Here is an 18039-nt window from a genome sequence, read left to right on the forward strand (position 1 = left end):
TTCAGGAATGACATTTTATATTGTACAGTGAATTATTTGCAGTGTAAACAGTGTCATTTAGAAATAAAAACGACATCATAAAAATCATGACAGTATCCTTTTAACAAAAGGGATTATGGAAACAATGGAGGGTTAGGGCAAGGCAGAATCTGCAAGCATCGTCAAAAACTGAGAACTGAGAACTGAGAACACAGACAGACATGAGGTAGGTCATGGCAAAACAGTAGGCAAAAGAAAGGTTAATAATATTCTGTGCTTGCAGTATACACAATACTTTCAATCCTTCCAGCAGCTGTGACTTATCGACGGCACTCAGGGCATGCTGGGAGTTGTAGTTGAAGCGGCCTTTACATATAAACTGTACACCTAATGCATTAGCTAGAATCACAATGTGTGAATTTGGCATTTCCAACCTATTATTAAATTTTCTGTATTTAATACAATTTTATTGTTCTTCATTTAAAGGCAAACCTAAAAAATCATTATTATCATTATTAATGCAGAGGAATAAAAATGCTTTTCTGGTCATTTCTTTTCACCGCCTGATTGGCTCTCAACATCTACAGCAGTTATATGGCTGAACCTTTCTAGAATGGCTTCTGCTGTGAATATGGGGAGACCCCTATCGAGGGGGCAGCCTTCCACCAGACTGTTCATAGGAGTTGGGGGAAAGGAACGCTCATCCTCAAAGCCGTCGTCCAATTGTTTCCTGTAAATTCCAATAAATCCTTTGCTCCTCACATCATCTCCAGCGCAACCATCTTGGCCTTCTAACTGTTCCCCACAATCCCCAAACAACTCCCCGTCGTCCAAGTTGTCATTGGTGGCCTGTTCCCTAAATCCAGATTGGTCCTTGGATTTCTCAGGGTTCTCCAAGGAATGCATGGATAGCGGTGCCTCTAGGTCTCTCTTCCGCAGGAAATCTTTTAGGATCGGAAGGACCTTTTTGCTGGACGCAGCGGTATTTCCTTGTCGATAAGTGGCGGTATTGTTACACGGAGAGCAGGGTATGGAAGTCAGGTCGAGAGGTGGGCAGGTAGCTTGCTCCAATACTTTGCACACCTATGAGAAGAAGAGGGGTGTTAAACTCCAATTCCAATGAATAATTCCCCACACACACAGCAGGATAAATACAGGGCCAATTCCATGTATAATACCCCAGAACACACAGCAGGATAAATACAGTGTCAATTCCATGTATAATACCCCAGAACCCACAGCAGATAAATACAGTGCCAATTCCATGTATAATACCCCAGAACACACAGCAGGATAAATACAGTGCCAATTCCATGTATAATACCCCAGAACACACAGCAGATAAATACAGTGTCAATTCCATGTATAATACCCAGAACACACAGCAGATAAATACAGTGACAATTCCATGTATAATACCCAGAACACACAGCAGATAAATACAGTGACAATTCCATGTATAATACCCCAGAACACACAGCAGGATAAATACAATGTCAATTCCATATATAATACCCCAGAACACACAGCAGATAAATACAGTGCCAATTCCATGTATAATACCCCAGAACACACAGCAGATAAATACAGTGCCAATTCCATGTATAATCCCAGAACACACAGCAGATAAATACAGGGCCAATTCCATGTATAATACCCCAGAACACACAGCAGATAAATACAGTGCCAATTCCATGTATAATACCCAGAACACACAGCAGATAAATACAGTGCCAATTCCATGTATAATACCCAGAACACACAGCAGATAAATACAGTGCCAATTCCATGTATAATACCCAGAACACACAGCAGGATAAATACAGTGCCAATTCCATGTATAATACCCAGAACACACAGCAGATAAATACAGTGTCAATTCCATGTATAATACCCCAGAACACACAGCAGATAAATACAGTGACAATTCCATGTATAATACCCCAGAACAACAGCAGATAAATACAGTGCCAATTCCATGTATAATACCCCAGAACCCACAGCAGATAAATACAGTGCCAATTCCATGTATAATACCCCAGAACCCACAGCAGATAAATACAGGGCCAATTCCATGTATAATACCCCAGAACCCACAGCAGATAAATACAGTGCCAATTCCATGTATAATACCCCAGAACCCACAGCAGATAAATACAGGGCCAATTCCATGTATAATACCCCAGAACACACAGCAGATAAATACAGGGCCAATTCCATGTATAATACCCAGAACACACAGCAGGATAAATACAGTGCCAATTCCATGTATAATACCCCAGAACACACAGCAGATAAATACAGTGCCAATTCCATGTATAATACCCCAGAACACACAGCAGATAAATACAGTGTCAATTCCATGTATAATACCCCAGAACACACAGCAGATAAATACAGGGCCAATTCCATGTATAATACCCCAGAACACACAGCAGATAAATACAGTGCCAATTCCATGTATAATACCCCAGAACACACAGCAGATAAATACAGTGCCAATTCCATGTATAATACCCAGAACACACAGCAGATAAATACAGTGCCAATTCCATGTATAATACCCAGAACACACAGCAGATAAATACAGTGCCAATTCCATGTATAATACCCCAGAACACACAGCAGATAAATACAGGGCCAATTCCATGTATAATACCCCAGAACACACAGTAGTTACACAGTAAATAAGAGATAAGCTCTGCTGAATACAATAGTTGTTTATTGTCATACAAAGGCAGGGTTAACTCTAGGAGAAATAAAGATAAACAAATATTCCAGATTGGGGCAAATCACCTAAATAGTGGAACACGTTCTGAACAGAGCAATGTGCTAGTGGTGTCGGAAACCTCCCCCCAACACCTGAGAGATTCGGACCCCGAATGGCCGATGTTCTTACCCGCACAAACTGCCCGACCCGATTGCTTCTTAACCACTGGGTTCTGCCCAGGGACAGATGACGTTTCACAGGCTCTAGACTTTAAACTGCTGGCGAGTTAATTAGTGACAGGATCAGAGGGACTTTAAAGGAAATACGGCCAAAACATTCCTGCCCCGACTTACACCAGCACTTTCCTCTAGTGCAAACAGCTCCGGTGCAGCCAATCGTTGTTCAACTACAACCTCTACTCAGGGCCCACGTTAGAAATCACGGGGCCCCGTACAACAACATTTTCACCCAACCTGGCCCCCAAGCCCCGCCCCAGATCCCGCCCACTCCACATCACAGTTAAAAGACCACACAGACATCAGTGCCAAAAAAGGTAACCCCCCCACACAAGTTATAAAAAGCTATTGGGGATCAGGGCCCCCCTATAAGTTAAAAAAAAAATGTTGGCGCGAGGGCCCCCCATAAAAGTTTTTTTTTTAAAAAAGCATTGGTGCCAGGGCCCCCCTTACAAGTTAAAAAAAATTGGGGCCCCAAAGAATATTGGTTAAAAAAACATTGGAGTATTAAAATAATACATTGGTGGGCAGGGGATTAAAAATAAATAAAAAAAAACACACATTGGTGTTCAGAGGAATTGAACTCGTGGCTTCAGGACTTTAACTTCGCCTCCTTTTGACTTCAGGTCTTTTCGCAGTTTCAGGACTTCAATTTCAGCTGTTTTCGTGACTTTGGGTCTTTTCACCCCTTCAGGACTTCAATTTCGTCTGTTTTCGTGACTTCAGGTCTTTTCACCGCTTCAGGACTTTACCTTTGCCTCCTTTTGTGACTTTGGGTCTTTTCAGCGCTTGAGGACTTAAATTTCGTCTGTTTTCGTGACTTCGGGCCTTTTCGGTGTTTCAGGACTTCAATTTTGGCTGTTTTCGTGACTTTGGGTCTTTTCACTCCTTCAGGACTTCAATTTCGGCTGTTTTCATGACTTCAGGTCTTTTCGCCGCTTCAGGACTTTAACAGGAAGTAGTGTTCTGGCTATTATGTTACACACCCAGTCACTCCAGCCTTTATACATTACATTTTTGCCTAACTAACTATATTAGATACATTTTTTATTTACCCAGTTTTTATTTTTACACTGAACAATTCCTTTAAACTGCACCCTGTACACACACAAATCAGCGGCATACTCACCCCGTGTCTAAGCTCCTCCCTCTGGCTGTAGACCGCCATCTGCCTCACGGGTTCATTGTGGCTAGTAAAAGTAATGGCCATGGCGACCAGAACATTGTAGCGATGCCTCTGGCAGAATGAACGCAGGTCAGATTCTAGATTCTCCGTCTGCATGAAGTTCTGCAATGTGAAACACTGACGTTACCTCGGCCGAGCAATGTGGCACCTCCCACCCATATATATATATATATATATATATATATATATATGCAAATGTGCATGGAAAGGATTAAAGGAGAAGGAAAGGCTAACATTAAATAAGCTTTATCAGAAAGATCTATATAAAAACACCAGTAACCCCTCAAAGTAATGCTGCTCTGAGTCCTCTGTCAAAAGAAACAGCACATTTCTTTCCTTCTATTGTGTACTCATGGGCTTCTGTATCAGACTAACTGTTTTCAGCTTAAACCTCCAGGGCTTGGGCTTGAGCATGCTCAGTTTGCTCCTCCCTCCCTCCCTGCTGTAATCTGAGCCCAGAGCTATGAGTGAGCAGGGAGAGACTCAGGCAGGAAGTGATTTCACAGCAAGCTAATATGGCAGCTGCTATCCTAAACAAACAGAGAGCTTCTAGAGCTGTTTACTCAGGTATGGTAAAGCATTCTGCAGAATAAATATACTGATATAGCTTGTACTATTGTGGCTGACCTATTGGCAATAAACTGCTTTGGTAGATTTCCTTCTCCATTAAAGGGGGTTCACCTTTTATTATATTACAGAATGGCCAATTCTAAGTCACTTAGACCTCAGTACTCTCCTATTTATATTCCAGTCTCTTATTCAATGCATGGTTGCTAGGGTAATTTGGACCCTAGCAACCAGATGGCTGAAATTGCAACCTGGAGAGCTGCTGAATAAAAAGCTAAATAACCCAAAACCACAAATAATAACAAATGAAAACCAATTGCAAATTGTCTCAGAATATCCCTCTCTACGTCATACTAAGAAGTTAAAGGGGTGGTTCACCTTAAAGTTAATTTTTAGTATGTTAGAGAATGGCCACTTCTAAGCAATTATTTATTTTTTATAGTTTTTTCACTCTTTGCCGTCTTCTCCTGACTCTTTCCAGCTTTCAAATGGGGGTCACTGACCCATCTAAAAACAAATACTCTGTAAGGCTACAAATGTATTGTTATTGCTACTTTTTATTCCTCATCTTTCGATTCACTCCTCTCCTATTCATATTCCAGTTCTTATTCAAATCAATGTATGGTTGCTAGGGGAATTTGGACAATAACAACAAGATGGCTGAAATTGCAAACTGGAGAGCTGCTGAATAAAAAGCTAAATAAGTCAAAAACCACAAATAATAAAAAACAAAAACCAATTGCAAATTGTCTCAGAATATCCCTCTCTACATCATACTAGTAGTTAAAGGGGAAGGAAACCTAGTCGGCGCAAAATATGAAATGAATATGATGGGGGAGACTTACCTCTAGAGTCATATACAGAGCACTGATGGCCAGACTAATATCCCGACTGACCAGCACCTTCAGGTCTTTCCTGAGCATCTGATCTATTGTGAGACCTGGGCAAGACAAGCAGCAGGACACTGAGAAACTGGCAAACATTAGCCGCTGGGCTGCATTGAGCGACTACTATCAACTTTCTTTATAAGTAAAAGCAGCCATATTGCTCCTCATTAGAGCAAGCGGAAGCTGCAATACTGATTTGGTAGGAAAGCAACATACCTGATACATCAAATTTGGCTTTTTGCAGTGAATGGAACACAGCGCCCCTTGGAGGAAGACTGGGGAACATGGACTCCAGCGCTGTGACATTCTCTGTATCTTTGGGAGTCACTTTTCCAGCTGCAGGCGCCATATTGATACAGTCAAAGACAATGGTATCTTGGGAAGAGAAATGGTCAAGAGAACGTCATTCAATGTACTTCAGTACTGGTCCCCATAGGCAAGGGATTCCATACTAGGGATGCAATGAATCCAGGATTCGGTTCAGTATTCGGCCATTTTCAGCAAGATTCAGATTCGGCCGAATCCTTCTGCCTGGCCGAACCCAAATCCTTAAAATCATGGGACTTTTCGTCACAAAACAAGGAAGTAAAATTTTTTTGCCGTGCACAGCTTTCTTTTCCCTCCCCTCACTAATTTGCATATGCAAATTAAGTTTTGGATTCAGTTCGGTATTCGGCCAAATCTTTCACAAAGGATTCGGGGGTTCGGCTGATAGGTGCATCCCCACTAAATACCCACCTTCCTGTGTCCTTTCCCATCAAAACACATTAAATCTGGTTCAGTGTGTCAGTTTATAGCCCAGAGCATTCCCTTACCTCATAATATGCATGCACTGAATCCAGGATTCGGTTCTGGATTTGGCTATGATTCTGTCGGAATCAGCAGGATTCGGCTGAATCCTTCTGCCTGGCTGAACCGAATCCTAATTTGCATATGCAAATTATGGGTGGGAGGGAGATCATGTGACTGTCACAAAACAAGGAAGTAAAAAATATTTTCCCCTTCGCACCCCTAATTTGCATATGCAAATTAGGATTTGGTTCGGTATTCGGCCGAATCTTTCGTGAAGTATTCGGGGGTTCGGCCGAATCCAAAATAGTGGATTCGGTGCATCCCTACTAAATACCCACCTTTCCCATCAAAACGCATTAAATCTGGTTCAGCGCTTCAGTTTATAGCCCCAGAGCATTCCCTTACCTCATAATATGGATGCACCGAATCCTTTTTTAGCATGATTCGGACCGAAACCTTCTGCCTGGCCGAACCGAATCCAAATTTGCATATGCAAATTAGGGGCGGGAGGGAAAGTGCGTGACTCACAAGACAAGGTAGTAAAAATGTTTTGCCCTTCCAACCCCTAATTTGCATATGCAAATTAGGATTAGGTTCGGTATTCGGACAAATCTGTCGCAAAGGATTCGGGGGTTCGGCCGAATCCAAAATAGTGGATTTGATGCATCCCTACCTCGTAACAAAGACGCCAGCTGAAGGTCTAAGATTTCCGGGGCCCCGCGAATAATCTTCTCTGCCACTAACGTAGCGCAGGATCCCACCAGCTCCGACGTGACTTTGCAGTTGAGGGCGGCCGGTCTCTCGAGGTGACGGTGATCTATAACCTCGGCCACCACATCGTCCAGATACGAGTCTCCTCTGTCAGTAATAAACCCAAAACTCTATGGTCAGAAAACTCTATCACTGAGTAAAGGATAAGTAAACCTTACAAAAATATCATGTAAAATTGCTCAGGGTGCTTTTCTAAGCACTTATGTAATACACAAGAATGATTTTTATTTAAGGTTTTATTAATTGTCATAGAATTAACTTTGCAACACCACCACCTGCTGGTCAGTTCCTGTAACTGTATAGTCCAGTGATCTAAATTTCTAAATGACACTGTTTACACTGCAAATAATTCACTCTACAATATACAATTTCATTCCTGAACCAGCAAGTGTATTTAGTTGTAATATTGGTGTGTAGGTGCATCTCAGCTCATTTTGCCTGGTCATGTGATTTCAGAAAGAGCCAGCACTTTAGGATGGAACTGCTTTCTGGCAGGCTGTTGTTTCTCCTTCTCAATGTAACTGAATGTGTCTCAGTGGGACCTGGATTTTACTATTGAGTGTGGTTCTTAGATCTACCAGGCAGCTGTTATCTTGTGTTAGGGAGCTGCTATCTGGTTACCTTCCCATTGTTCTGTTGTTAGGCTGCTGGGGGGGGGGAAAGGGAGGGGGTGATATCACTCCAACTTGCAGTACAGCAGTAAAGAGTGACTGAAGTTTATCAGAGCACAAGTCACATGACTGGGGCAGCTGGGAAACTGACAATATGTCTAGCCCAGTGTCAGATTTTAAAATTAAATATAAAAAAATCTGTTTGCTCTTTTGAGAAACGGATTTCAGTGCAGAATTCTGCTGGAGCAGCAGTAATGACTGATGCAGTTTGAAAAAAAATCAAAAAAACAACATGCTTTCCCATGACAGTATCCCTTTAAAAAGCTCTGAAAAATATAATTCCTGGAAATTGCAAAAGTGCTTAGAAAAGCACCCTGAGCCATTTTTGTTAGGTTTACTTGTCCTATAAGGGATAATGTACCACCTACTGTAAATGATAAGGATATTAGAAGTCACTGAGGGGTTGTTCTGTGACCATATAAAGGCACAAGGCTGCAGGCTGAGTTATACAGGGAACTCTGAGTATCACTCATGTATTATAAGGGATAATTTACCCCCTACTGTAAATAATAAGGATATTAGAAGTCACTGAGGGGTTGTTCTGTGACCATATAAAGACACAAGGCTGCAGGCTGAGTTATACAGGGAACTCTGAGTATCACTCATGTATTATAAGGGCTAATGTACCCCCTACTGTAAATGATAAGGATATTAGAAGTCACTGAGGGGTTGTTCTGTGACCATATAAAGGCACAAGGCTGCAGGCTGAGTTATACAGGGAACTCTGAGTATCACTCATGTATTATAAGGGGTAATGTACCCCCTACTGTAAATGATAAGGATATTAGAAGTCACTGAGGGGTTGTTCTGTGACCATATAAAGGCACAAGGCTGCAGGCTGAGTTATACAGGGAACTCTGAGTATCACTCATGTATTATAAGGGATAATGTACCCCCTACTGTATATGATAAGGATATAAGAAGTCACTGAGTACAAAAGAGCGACTCGCCTGGGTAACACATTGTGATCCACCAGTGTGAGCAGCAGATGGCCGGATTCATACAGAGTCTGTAGATCGATTTCATCTCTGAAGGTAAGTTGCTCCTCCGGGATCCCATTCTGCTTCAGGAAGTAGGTGCTTTCCGTGCGCAATGGAAAGTCTTCCCGCTGGATGTTCAGTACAGGGATATAGAGCAGGTTCTGGCTGGAAGTGGTCTGGGACAGTAACAAGAAGTATATGAGGTACATTCTCCAGTACAGACAGTATATAGAGCTCACGCTGGACATGGCTACTGTACATAGAGAGGCACCAGCCCCATCTGAAGACTCGTAGTTGTTGTTTAGTGATGTAACGGCAGCCTGGCTCTGTCACGTACTGAAAAGTGAGTGTGAAATGCTTGGGCAGACATTATTAATATGAATAAAAAAGGACCGATCCATATATAGTTACCTTTGCCAGGTAGTAGGCTAAAGTTATGGCAGAGGCCATAGAATCCAGGTCGCAGGCTTCATTTCCGAGAACCACGTGGAAGTCCAGAGCTTCAGGTTTATTCTGGAAGGAAGAAAACAAGACAGGCCTTTAAAGGGGACATGCGCCTATTTATGTACCAAAGGAGCATTTAAATCTTGATGTCGTGTGATGATAGTAAAAAGAAGAAACATAAACGGACATTCTTCTAGTGCACAACAATACGGTGGTATGGTAACTGTGTATAACAAAGTCTACACGCTACGTAAAGAGCCATAGAGCTCACATGTTACTGAACTCCAACTCTCTGTAGTCTAACTGTCTGGGGACTCAAGCAGGTGCAGACTGACTCTGTAATACAGATAGCTAGAATTTCAGCTGCCATAAAGCAGGACAGGACTGCTGCTTACAATGGGGATCAGATAAGATCTGTGCAGCCACTGGGACAGAATGTTCTGTTATACAGATAGCTAGAATCTCAGCTGCCATAAAGCAGGACAGGACTGCTGCTTACAATGGGGACCAGATAGGATCTGTGCAGCCACTGGGACAGAATGTTCTGTTATACAGATAGCTAGAATCTCGGCTGCCATAAAGCAGGACAGGACTGCTGCTTACAATGGGGATCAGATAGGATCTGTGCAGCCACTGGGACAGAATGTTCTGTTATACAGATAGCTAGAATCTCAGCTGCCATAAAGCAGGACAGGACTGCTGCTTACAATGGGGATCAGATAGGATCTGTGAAGTCACTGGGACAGAATGTTCTGTTATACAGATGGCTAGAATCTCAGCTGCCATAAAGCAGGACAGGACTGCTGCTACCAATGGGGATCAGACACAAACAGGGATGTAGATACAAGATAATATCTGGCTGTACAGTCGGTACATTTAGTTCGGTGTCTATATGAGGAAATGGTTATTTGGTGCAGGTGGGAGAGGGGGGATACACAGTCTCAGAGCAGTAGATAGTTGTTACCCCAGATAAAACAAGTTTCCCCAGGTCGGTGCTGCTGTGCAGGAAAGTTCTAATGAGCCCGTGGGGAACTCCACCCAAGCCTTGAATTTAGACTAGTGAAAACTAACTCTATTATTATCGGCAGCCGGCACAAATCTTTTAACCTGTCCGATCGACCAAACGACCGATCTCCGCCGGACGAAAAATGTCTGGACTCTCCACACACAGTCCGAAAATCGTACGAATCCTTGATTCGTACGATCAGATCTTTGCGTCTATGGCCAGCTTAAGAGAAATCACGTCCAACCTCCCCCGGTGCCACTCGAATGTATGATGCCCATTATCAGCTGCCCACACACATATATATCCAGGCAATGAGGAAAAGAGAGCAATAAAGTGCATTAAGTCAACACAATTGCATGGTAACCAAACGTAGGGCCCCATTACCTAAACACGTGCAAGTCACATTCGCCCCCCACATCTGCCCTGTAATAAAGAGCACATGCGCTCCCAGCCTCCAGCTCAAGCCCCAACCAATAAAGCAAGTGAATGTGGCTCTGGTAGAGATAAGGAGAAGGTTTATAAGTGGCAAAACCCAACTGTAGGTCAATACTGATGAGGATCTGCAGCGGGTTCCTATAGGTTACCCATAAAAATGCAACTATTTTGAAGGCAGATCTTACACAAACAAGTGGAGTGTGAGCTGATGGGTCTCAAAGTACGTCTGCTTCCCCTGTCAACCTCCGCTGCTTCTCCTGCCACCTTCTACCACCCTCACTTGTGGTCAATTATGGTCAATAATGATCTGACTTCTGGTAGATTCCTGCATTGGGTTGGGTTAAAGGAGGAAAATCTCCGATTCCATGACCGTATTGATGATTCACGGATACCCTGTCTGGGTGTGGGCTTTAATCTGGGGGAATCTGCCCTCTACCACCCCCTGAAGAAGTAGATCTTTGTTTTGCGACACCTCATCTGGTCCATGGTGAGGTCATTTTTGGGGAACGTGATTTCAGGTCAAGATTACATTTATTTAACCGTGGGTAGGATTACATAGTGGGTCTGGGGCAAAGTAGGCTTGATAGTGGGCCCAGTACCGTTGCCCTCCTGATGTCTACTTTGTGATCCAGCTATTTACTGTGCCGCAGTTCTCTGGACCTGGAGCATAGCAGGTAGGCAGGTCCGGGTTGGATTATGGGTTTGAGTCAGAGACAGGTCTGATTGACCAGACCCACACAGGACTCTAATTTACGGTTTTAGAGATAGACATGTATTGGGACAAAATGTTGAAGACCCAAGTTGTGGATCTGCAGGTCAGGAGAGGGTCCATCTGCTCATATGTTGGTTTTTGGTTATGGTTAAGGGTCCTGACTCTCCATCTACTAGTGGGCCTTTTGGAACCCCAGGCCCAGCATTATCTCATCTACTGGGTGGATTTGGTACAAATACAATGATGGACTTGGCTCTTCTCTAATTCTTGACCCAAATGGTCAGATGGCCTATGGCTTGTGCTACATGGGGTAACTTCTTCACCGCTGCATCTCATCTGGGATCTAATGTCATAGATGGACATTACCCAATTAATTAAATCTAATATGGTCATTTCCATTGCCAAGATACGGCATCTGCAGGCCAGGAGATGGTCCACCTGCTCAGATCTCTAGTTTTTGGTTATGGTTATGGATCCTGACTCTCCATCTATTAGTGGGCCTTTTGGGACCCAAGGCCCAGCATTATCTCCTAGTCTGGAAGGATTTAGTACAAATACAAAAATTATAGACTAGGCTCTTCTATAATTCTTGACCCAAATGGTCAGATGGCCTAAGGCTCATGTTACATGTGGTAGCTTCTTCAACACTGCATCTCATCTGTGATGTAATGTCATTGATGGAGAATAATTACGTTTTAGGGAGGCTTAGCCTCCCCGAGCAGAAAAACCTATGGTCTATAGAACATTATATTTTCCAGCGGAAAGCCTTCAGTTAGTAAACTCCTCCAGTAGGTCACCATCCTCCATGCTTATGAGCGCAAAAACTTAAAGAATAGTCAATAATTGGCCCCTGCGATCCAGTTGCCCTGATAACCCAATGAGCGCCGCCCAATTAATTAAATCTAATATGGTCCATTCCGTTGCCAAGATACGGCTCTGCTTGCACAACAGCCTGGCACTGACACTTGGACACCATGTTTAGAAAGGGAATGGAGTAGAAGGAAAAAACACCATATGGCTGATAAACTCCACAGCCCATTTGTCTTGGAAGGAAGCCATAAGTCCCGTGTCCCCGAGTAGCTGCATTAATAGATAGAAATAACGAAGCCACTGGCCAATGTTTGCACAACATAATACCCTGCTTGTCTAATGATGGGGGTGGAGCTACTTAGCCTGAGGTCATTAGAGGGAAAGCTAATTAGACTGAGGTCATTTATGCCCCCACAAGAAACTCTAAGCATGAATCTTGTGCCCAATAGGGCCAGACTTTCTATGTAGGCTCCAAAGGCCTGTGCCAAGGGCTGCAGCTTTAAGGGGCGGTTCCTCTCTCCTACTCCAAATGTATGAGCCATATAGAGACCTTCTTCTATTAGTCAATGTCCTGAATACTAGATCCTCTGGGGGTGAAGGAAACTGAAATATGATCAAGGGTAACTTATTCCCATTATAGTCACTATTAAAATCGCAGCGCGATACACACAGCAATGTGCGGCAGCACTCACTCTATCAACTGCCAGTGTCACCGCTATGGCTTCATATTCTAATATATACGGTACTTACAACAGTGTTATACAGACAACTCATGTATTATAAGGGATAATGTACCCCCTACTGTAAATTATAAGGAAATTAGAAGTCACTGAGGGGTTGTTCTGTGACCATTTAAAGACACAAGGCTGCAGGCTGAGTTATACAGGGAACTCTGAGTATCACTCATGTATTTTAAGGGATAATGTACCCCCTACTGTAAATGATAAGGATATTAGAAGTCACTGAGGGGTTGTTCTATGACCATATTAAGGCACAAGGCTGCAGGCTGAGTTATACAGGGAACTCTGAGTATCACTCATGTATTATAAGGCATAATGTACCCCCTACTGTAAATGATAAGGATATTAGAAGTCACTGAGGGGTTGTTCTGTGACCATATAAAGGCACAAGGCTGCAGGCTGAGTTATACAGGGAACTCTGAGTATCACTCATGTATTATAAGGGATAATGTACCCCCTACTGTAAATGATAAGGATATTAGAAGTCACTGAGGGGTTGTTCTGTGACCATATAAAGACACAAGGCTGCAGGCTGAGTTATACAGGGAACTCTGAGTATCACTCATGTATTATAAGGGATAATGTACCCCCTACTGTAAATGATAAGGATATTAGAAGTCACTGAGGGGTTGTTCTGTGACCATATAAAGGCACAAGGCTGCAGGCTGAGTTATACAGGGAACTCTGAGTATCACTCATGTATTATAAGGGATAATGTACCCCCTACTGTAAATGATAAGGATATTAGAAGTCACTGAGGGGTTGTTCTGTGAGCAGTAGAAGTCAGAAGACAGAAGAAGTCAGTAGTGCTGAGCAGATAAAAGCATCAGTGCAATGAGAGGAATATTTCTGTCATTTACAAGATCAACAGTGAATAAATGGTACAACACAGAGAGACTTGCCGGGTCTCAGCAGATGCTGCATTCACAGCCAATTACGTCTCTCTGGGCTATTGCTTGTGCACACAATTTAATTTTATGTGGATTTTATGCACAATTACGCTCTTTTGGCTAATGTCTGATTTATCTTGAAGCTTTTAATGGATCTAAAGTCCAACATTGTCACATAAGTCGGTGTCATTTCATGTTGCACCTGCAGGGGTCACTATACAGGCAGGGGTCACTATACAGGCAGGGGTCACTATACAGGCAGGGGTCACTATACAGGCAGGGGTCACTATACAGTCAGTGGTCACTATACAGGCAGGGGTCACTATACAGGCAGGGGTCACTATACAGGCAGTGGTCACTATACAGGCAGCGGTGCGGTGCAGACACAGACACAACTCACAATTCATAGGCCACAAAAGGGCTGAGGGGTTTGTGCAGTGATGTCGTCAGGTTCCATCTAAACCTGCAGTGGGGCTTAGTTGCTAGGGCCTAATTTTTTTATCAGTTAATAGTGCTGCTCCAGCCAAATTCTGCACTGAAATCCATTTCTCAAAAGAGCAGACTGATTTGTTTATATTTAATTTTAAAATCTGACATGGGGCTAGACATATTGTCAGTTTCCCAGGTGCTTCCAGTTAGAGTCCTGCAGCGGGTCGGGTACCCGCAAAAACCTGCAGGACCTTGCGGGTTGAGGGGAGAAGTTCTGGGTGCGGGTAAAGATGCGGGTCGGCGGTTCTGCGGGTTTTCTCAATAGTGAGAGCTGCAGGAGGATGTGACTATTATAGTGAGAGCTGCAGGAGGATGTGACTATTATAGTGAGAGCTGCAGGTGGATGTGACTATTATAGTGAGAGCTGCAGGAGGATGTGACTATTATAATGAGAGCTGCAGGAGGATGTGACTATTATAGTGAGAGCTGCAGGAGGATGTGACTATTATAGTGAGAGCTGCAGGAGGATGTGACTATTATAGTGAGATCTGCAGGAGGATGTGACTATTATAGTGAGAGCTGCAGGAGGATGTGACTATTATAGAGAAATCTGCAGGAGGATGTGACTATTATAGTGAGAGCTGCAGGAGGATGTGACTATTATAGTGAAATCTGCAGGAGGATGTGACTATTATAGTGAGAGCTGCAGGAGGATGTGACTATTATAGTGAGAGCTGCAGGAGGATGTGACTATTATAGTGAGAGCTGCAGGAGGATGTGACTATTATAGTGTGAGCTGCAGGAGGATGTGACTATTATAGTGAGAGCTGCAGGAGGATGTGACTATTATAGTGAGAGCTGCAGGAGGCTGTGACTATTATAGTGAGAGCTGCAGGAGGCTGTGACTATTATAGTGAGAGCTGCAGGAGGATGTGACTATTATAGTGAGAGCTGCAGGAGGATGTGACTATTATAGTGAGAGCTGCAGGAGGATGTGACTATTATAGTGAGAGCTGCAGGAGGGTGTGACTATTATAGTGAGAGCTGCAGGAGGATGTGACTATTATAGTGAGAGCTGCAGGAGGATGTGACTATTATAGTGAGAGCTGCAGGAGGATGTGACTATTATAGTGAGAGCTGCAGGAGGATGTGACTATTATAGTGAGATCTGCAGGAGGATGTGACTATTATAGTGAGAGCTGCAGGAGGATGTGACTATTATAGTGAAATCTGCAGGAGGATGTGACTATTATAGTGAGAGCTGCAGGAGGATGTGACTATTATAGTGAGAGCTGCAGGAGGATGTGACTATTATAGTGAGAGCTGCAGGAGGATGTGACTATTATAGTGAGAGCTGCAGGAGGATGTGACTATTATAGTGAGAGCTGCAGGAGGATGTGACTATTATAGTGTGAGCTGCAGGAGGATGTGACTATTATAGTGAGAGCTGCAGGAGGATGTGACTATTATAGTGAGAGCTGCAGGAGGCTGTGACTATTATAGTGAGAGCTGCAGGAGGATGTGACTATTATAGTGAGAGCTGCAGGAGGATGTGACTATTATAGTGAGAGCTGCAGGAGGATGTGACTATTATAGTGAGAGCTGCAGGAGGATGTGACTATTATAGTGAGAGCTGCAGGAGGGTGTGACTATTATAGTGAGAGCTGCAGGAGGGTGTGACTATTATAGTGAGAGCTGCAGGAGGATGTGACTATTATAGTGAGAGCTGCAGGAGGATGTGACTATTATAGTGAGAGCTGCAGGAGGATGTGACTATTATAGTGAGAGCTGCAGGAGGATGTGACTATTATAGTGAGAGCTGCAGGAGGATGTGACTATTATAGTGAGAGCTGCAGGAGGATGTGACAATTATAGTGAGAGCTGCAGGAGGATCAGGTTACAGTTGTAGAAGTGACAACATAAAGTTGGGGGGATGAGTTGCCCATGTGACAGTGGGGGAGTCGATATCACCGCAATAAGAAGGATCCCAGGAGCTGATGTCAGTCCCAGCAGTTAGTCAGCTGATCGTCTCTTACCTGTACAGCTGCCCTACAACTCCGCACAAACTGCTCCATGACTTGCGCCTCTGACCAATCACTCGCTGTAAGTGTCGGATCAGTCAGACAGTTGTGACACGCGCAGCGCGCCCGGGGCATGCTGGGAATCGTAGTTTTATTGGTCCGCCCGTCACGGCGCAATGTTACCTCCCTCCAGCAGGGGCCGCTGCTCAAAGGACGACGTTTCTCTTTTGCAATGAACACAAATCCTGTGTGTGCTGCTGCCTCCAGCCAACAGGGGTCGCTGCCGGGCGGAGCTTCTGTCACTGAGACGAACTGACAGAAAATCATAACAAGAGCCGGAGTGGGGCTGGTGGGTGGGGGGAGAGAGGAGCCTGAGTGTCCCGGGATCCACTGGGGGAGCTGAGACCCTCGACTGCCGGTAATATCCGTCTGTGTATAGTGACTCCTTTATACCCAGTACAGTCTCATCTCTGTGTATAGTGACTCCTTTATACCCAGTACAGTCTCATCTCTGTGTATAGTGACTCCTTTATACCCAGTACAGTCTCATCTCTGTGTATAGTGACTCCTTTATACCCAGTACAGTCTCATCTCTGTGTATAGTGACTCCTTTATACCCAGTACAGTCTCATCTCTGTGTATAGTGACTCCTTTATACCCAGTACAGTCTCATCTCTGTGTATAGTGACTCCTTTATACCCAGTACAGTCTCATCTCTGTGTATAGTGACTCCTTTATACCCAGTACAGTCTCATCTCTGTGTATAGTGACTCCTTTATACCCAGTACAGTCTCATCTCTGTGTATAGTGACTCCTTTATACCCAGTACAGTCTTATCTGTGTATAGTGACTCCTTTATACCCAGTACAGTCTCATCTCTGTGTATAGTGACTCCTTTATACCCAGTACAGTCTTATCTCTGTGTATAGTGACTCCTTTATACCCAGTACAGTCTTATCTCTGTGTATAGTGACTCCTTTATACCCAGTACAGTCTTATCTCTGTGTATAGTGACTCCTTTATACCCAGTACAGTCTCATCTCTGTGTATAGTGACTCCTTTATACCCAGTACAGTCTCATCTCTGTGTATAGTGACTCCTTTATACCAGTACAGTCTCATCTCTGTGTATAGTGACTCCTTTATACCCAGTACAGTCTTATCTGTGTATAGTGAGTCCTTTATACCCAGTACAGTCTCATCTCTGTGTATAGTGACTCCCTTATACCCAGTACAGTCTCATCTCTGTGTATAGTGACTCCTTTATACCCAGTACAGTCTTATCTCTGTGTATAGTGACTCCTTTATACCCAGTACAGTCTCATCTCTGTGTATAGTGACTCCTTTATACCCAGTACAGTCTTATCTCTGTGTATAGTGACTCCTTTATACCCAGTACAGTCTCATCTCTGTGTATAGTGACTCCTTTATACCCAGTACAGTCTTATCTGTGTATAGTGAGTCCTTTATACCCAGTACAGTCTCATCTCTGTGTATAGTGACTCCCTTATACCCAGTACAGTCTCATCTCTGTGTATAGTGACTCCTTTATACCCAGTACAGTCTTATCTGTGTATAGTGAGTCCTTTATACCCAGTACAGTCTCATCTCTGTGTATAGTGACTCCTTTATACCCAGTACAGTCTCATCTCTGTGTATAGTGACTCCTTTATACCCAGTACAGTCTTATCTCTGTGTATAGTGACTCCTTTATACCCAGTACAGTCTGATCTCTGTGTATAGTGACTCCTTTATACCCAGTACAGTCTCATCT

The 18039-nt window shown here is 43.6% G+C and overlaps 2 protein-coding genes across 2 annotated transcripts in view; one reads left to right on the forward strand and one right to left on the reverse strand.

Moving 5' to 3' along the window:
• Positions 1-16593, reverse strand: LOC108700381 (exopolyphosphatase PRUNE1). Its single transcript, XM_041574512.1, has 8 exons — positions 16282-16593; positions 9191-9292; positions 8750-8955; positions 7031-7215; positions 5782-5940; positions 5524-5618; positions 4055-4213; positions 1-1062 (listed from the first exon to the last, which is right to left on the reverse strand). Exons 1-8 carry the CDS (start codon positions 16591-16593, stop codon positions 526-528), a joined length of 1755 nt encoding a protein of 584 aa, XP_041430446.1. The 3' UTR covers positions 1-525.
• mindy1.S (MINDY lysine 48 deubiquitinase 1 S homeolog) overlaps positions 16548-18039 on the forward strand; it is a 23322-nt gene continuing 21830 nt past the window's right edge. The window contains exon 1 of the mRNA XM_041574513.1: positions 16548-16684. The gene's annotated coding sequence lies outside the window, so the exon portion shown is untranslated. The remainder of the gene's footprint in view (positions 16685-18039) is intronic.

Source organism: Xenopus laevis, chromosome 8S (assembly GCF_017654675.1).
Source record: "Xenopus laevis strain J_2021 chromosome 8S, Xenopus_laevis_v10.1, whole genome shotgun sequence".
Taxonomy (NCBI): Eukaryota; Metazoa; Chordata; class Amphibia; order Anura; family Pipidae; genus Xenopus; species Xenopus laevis.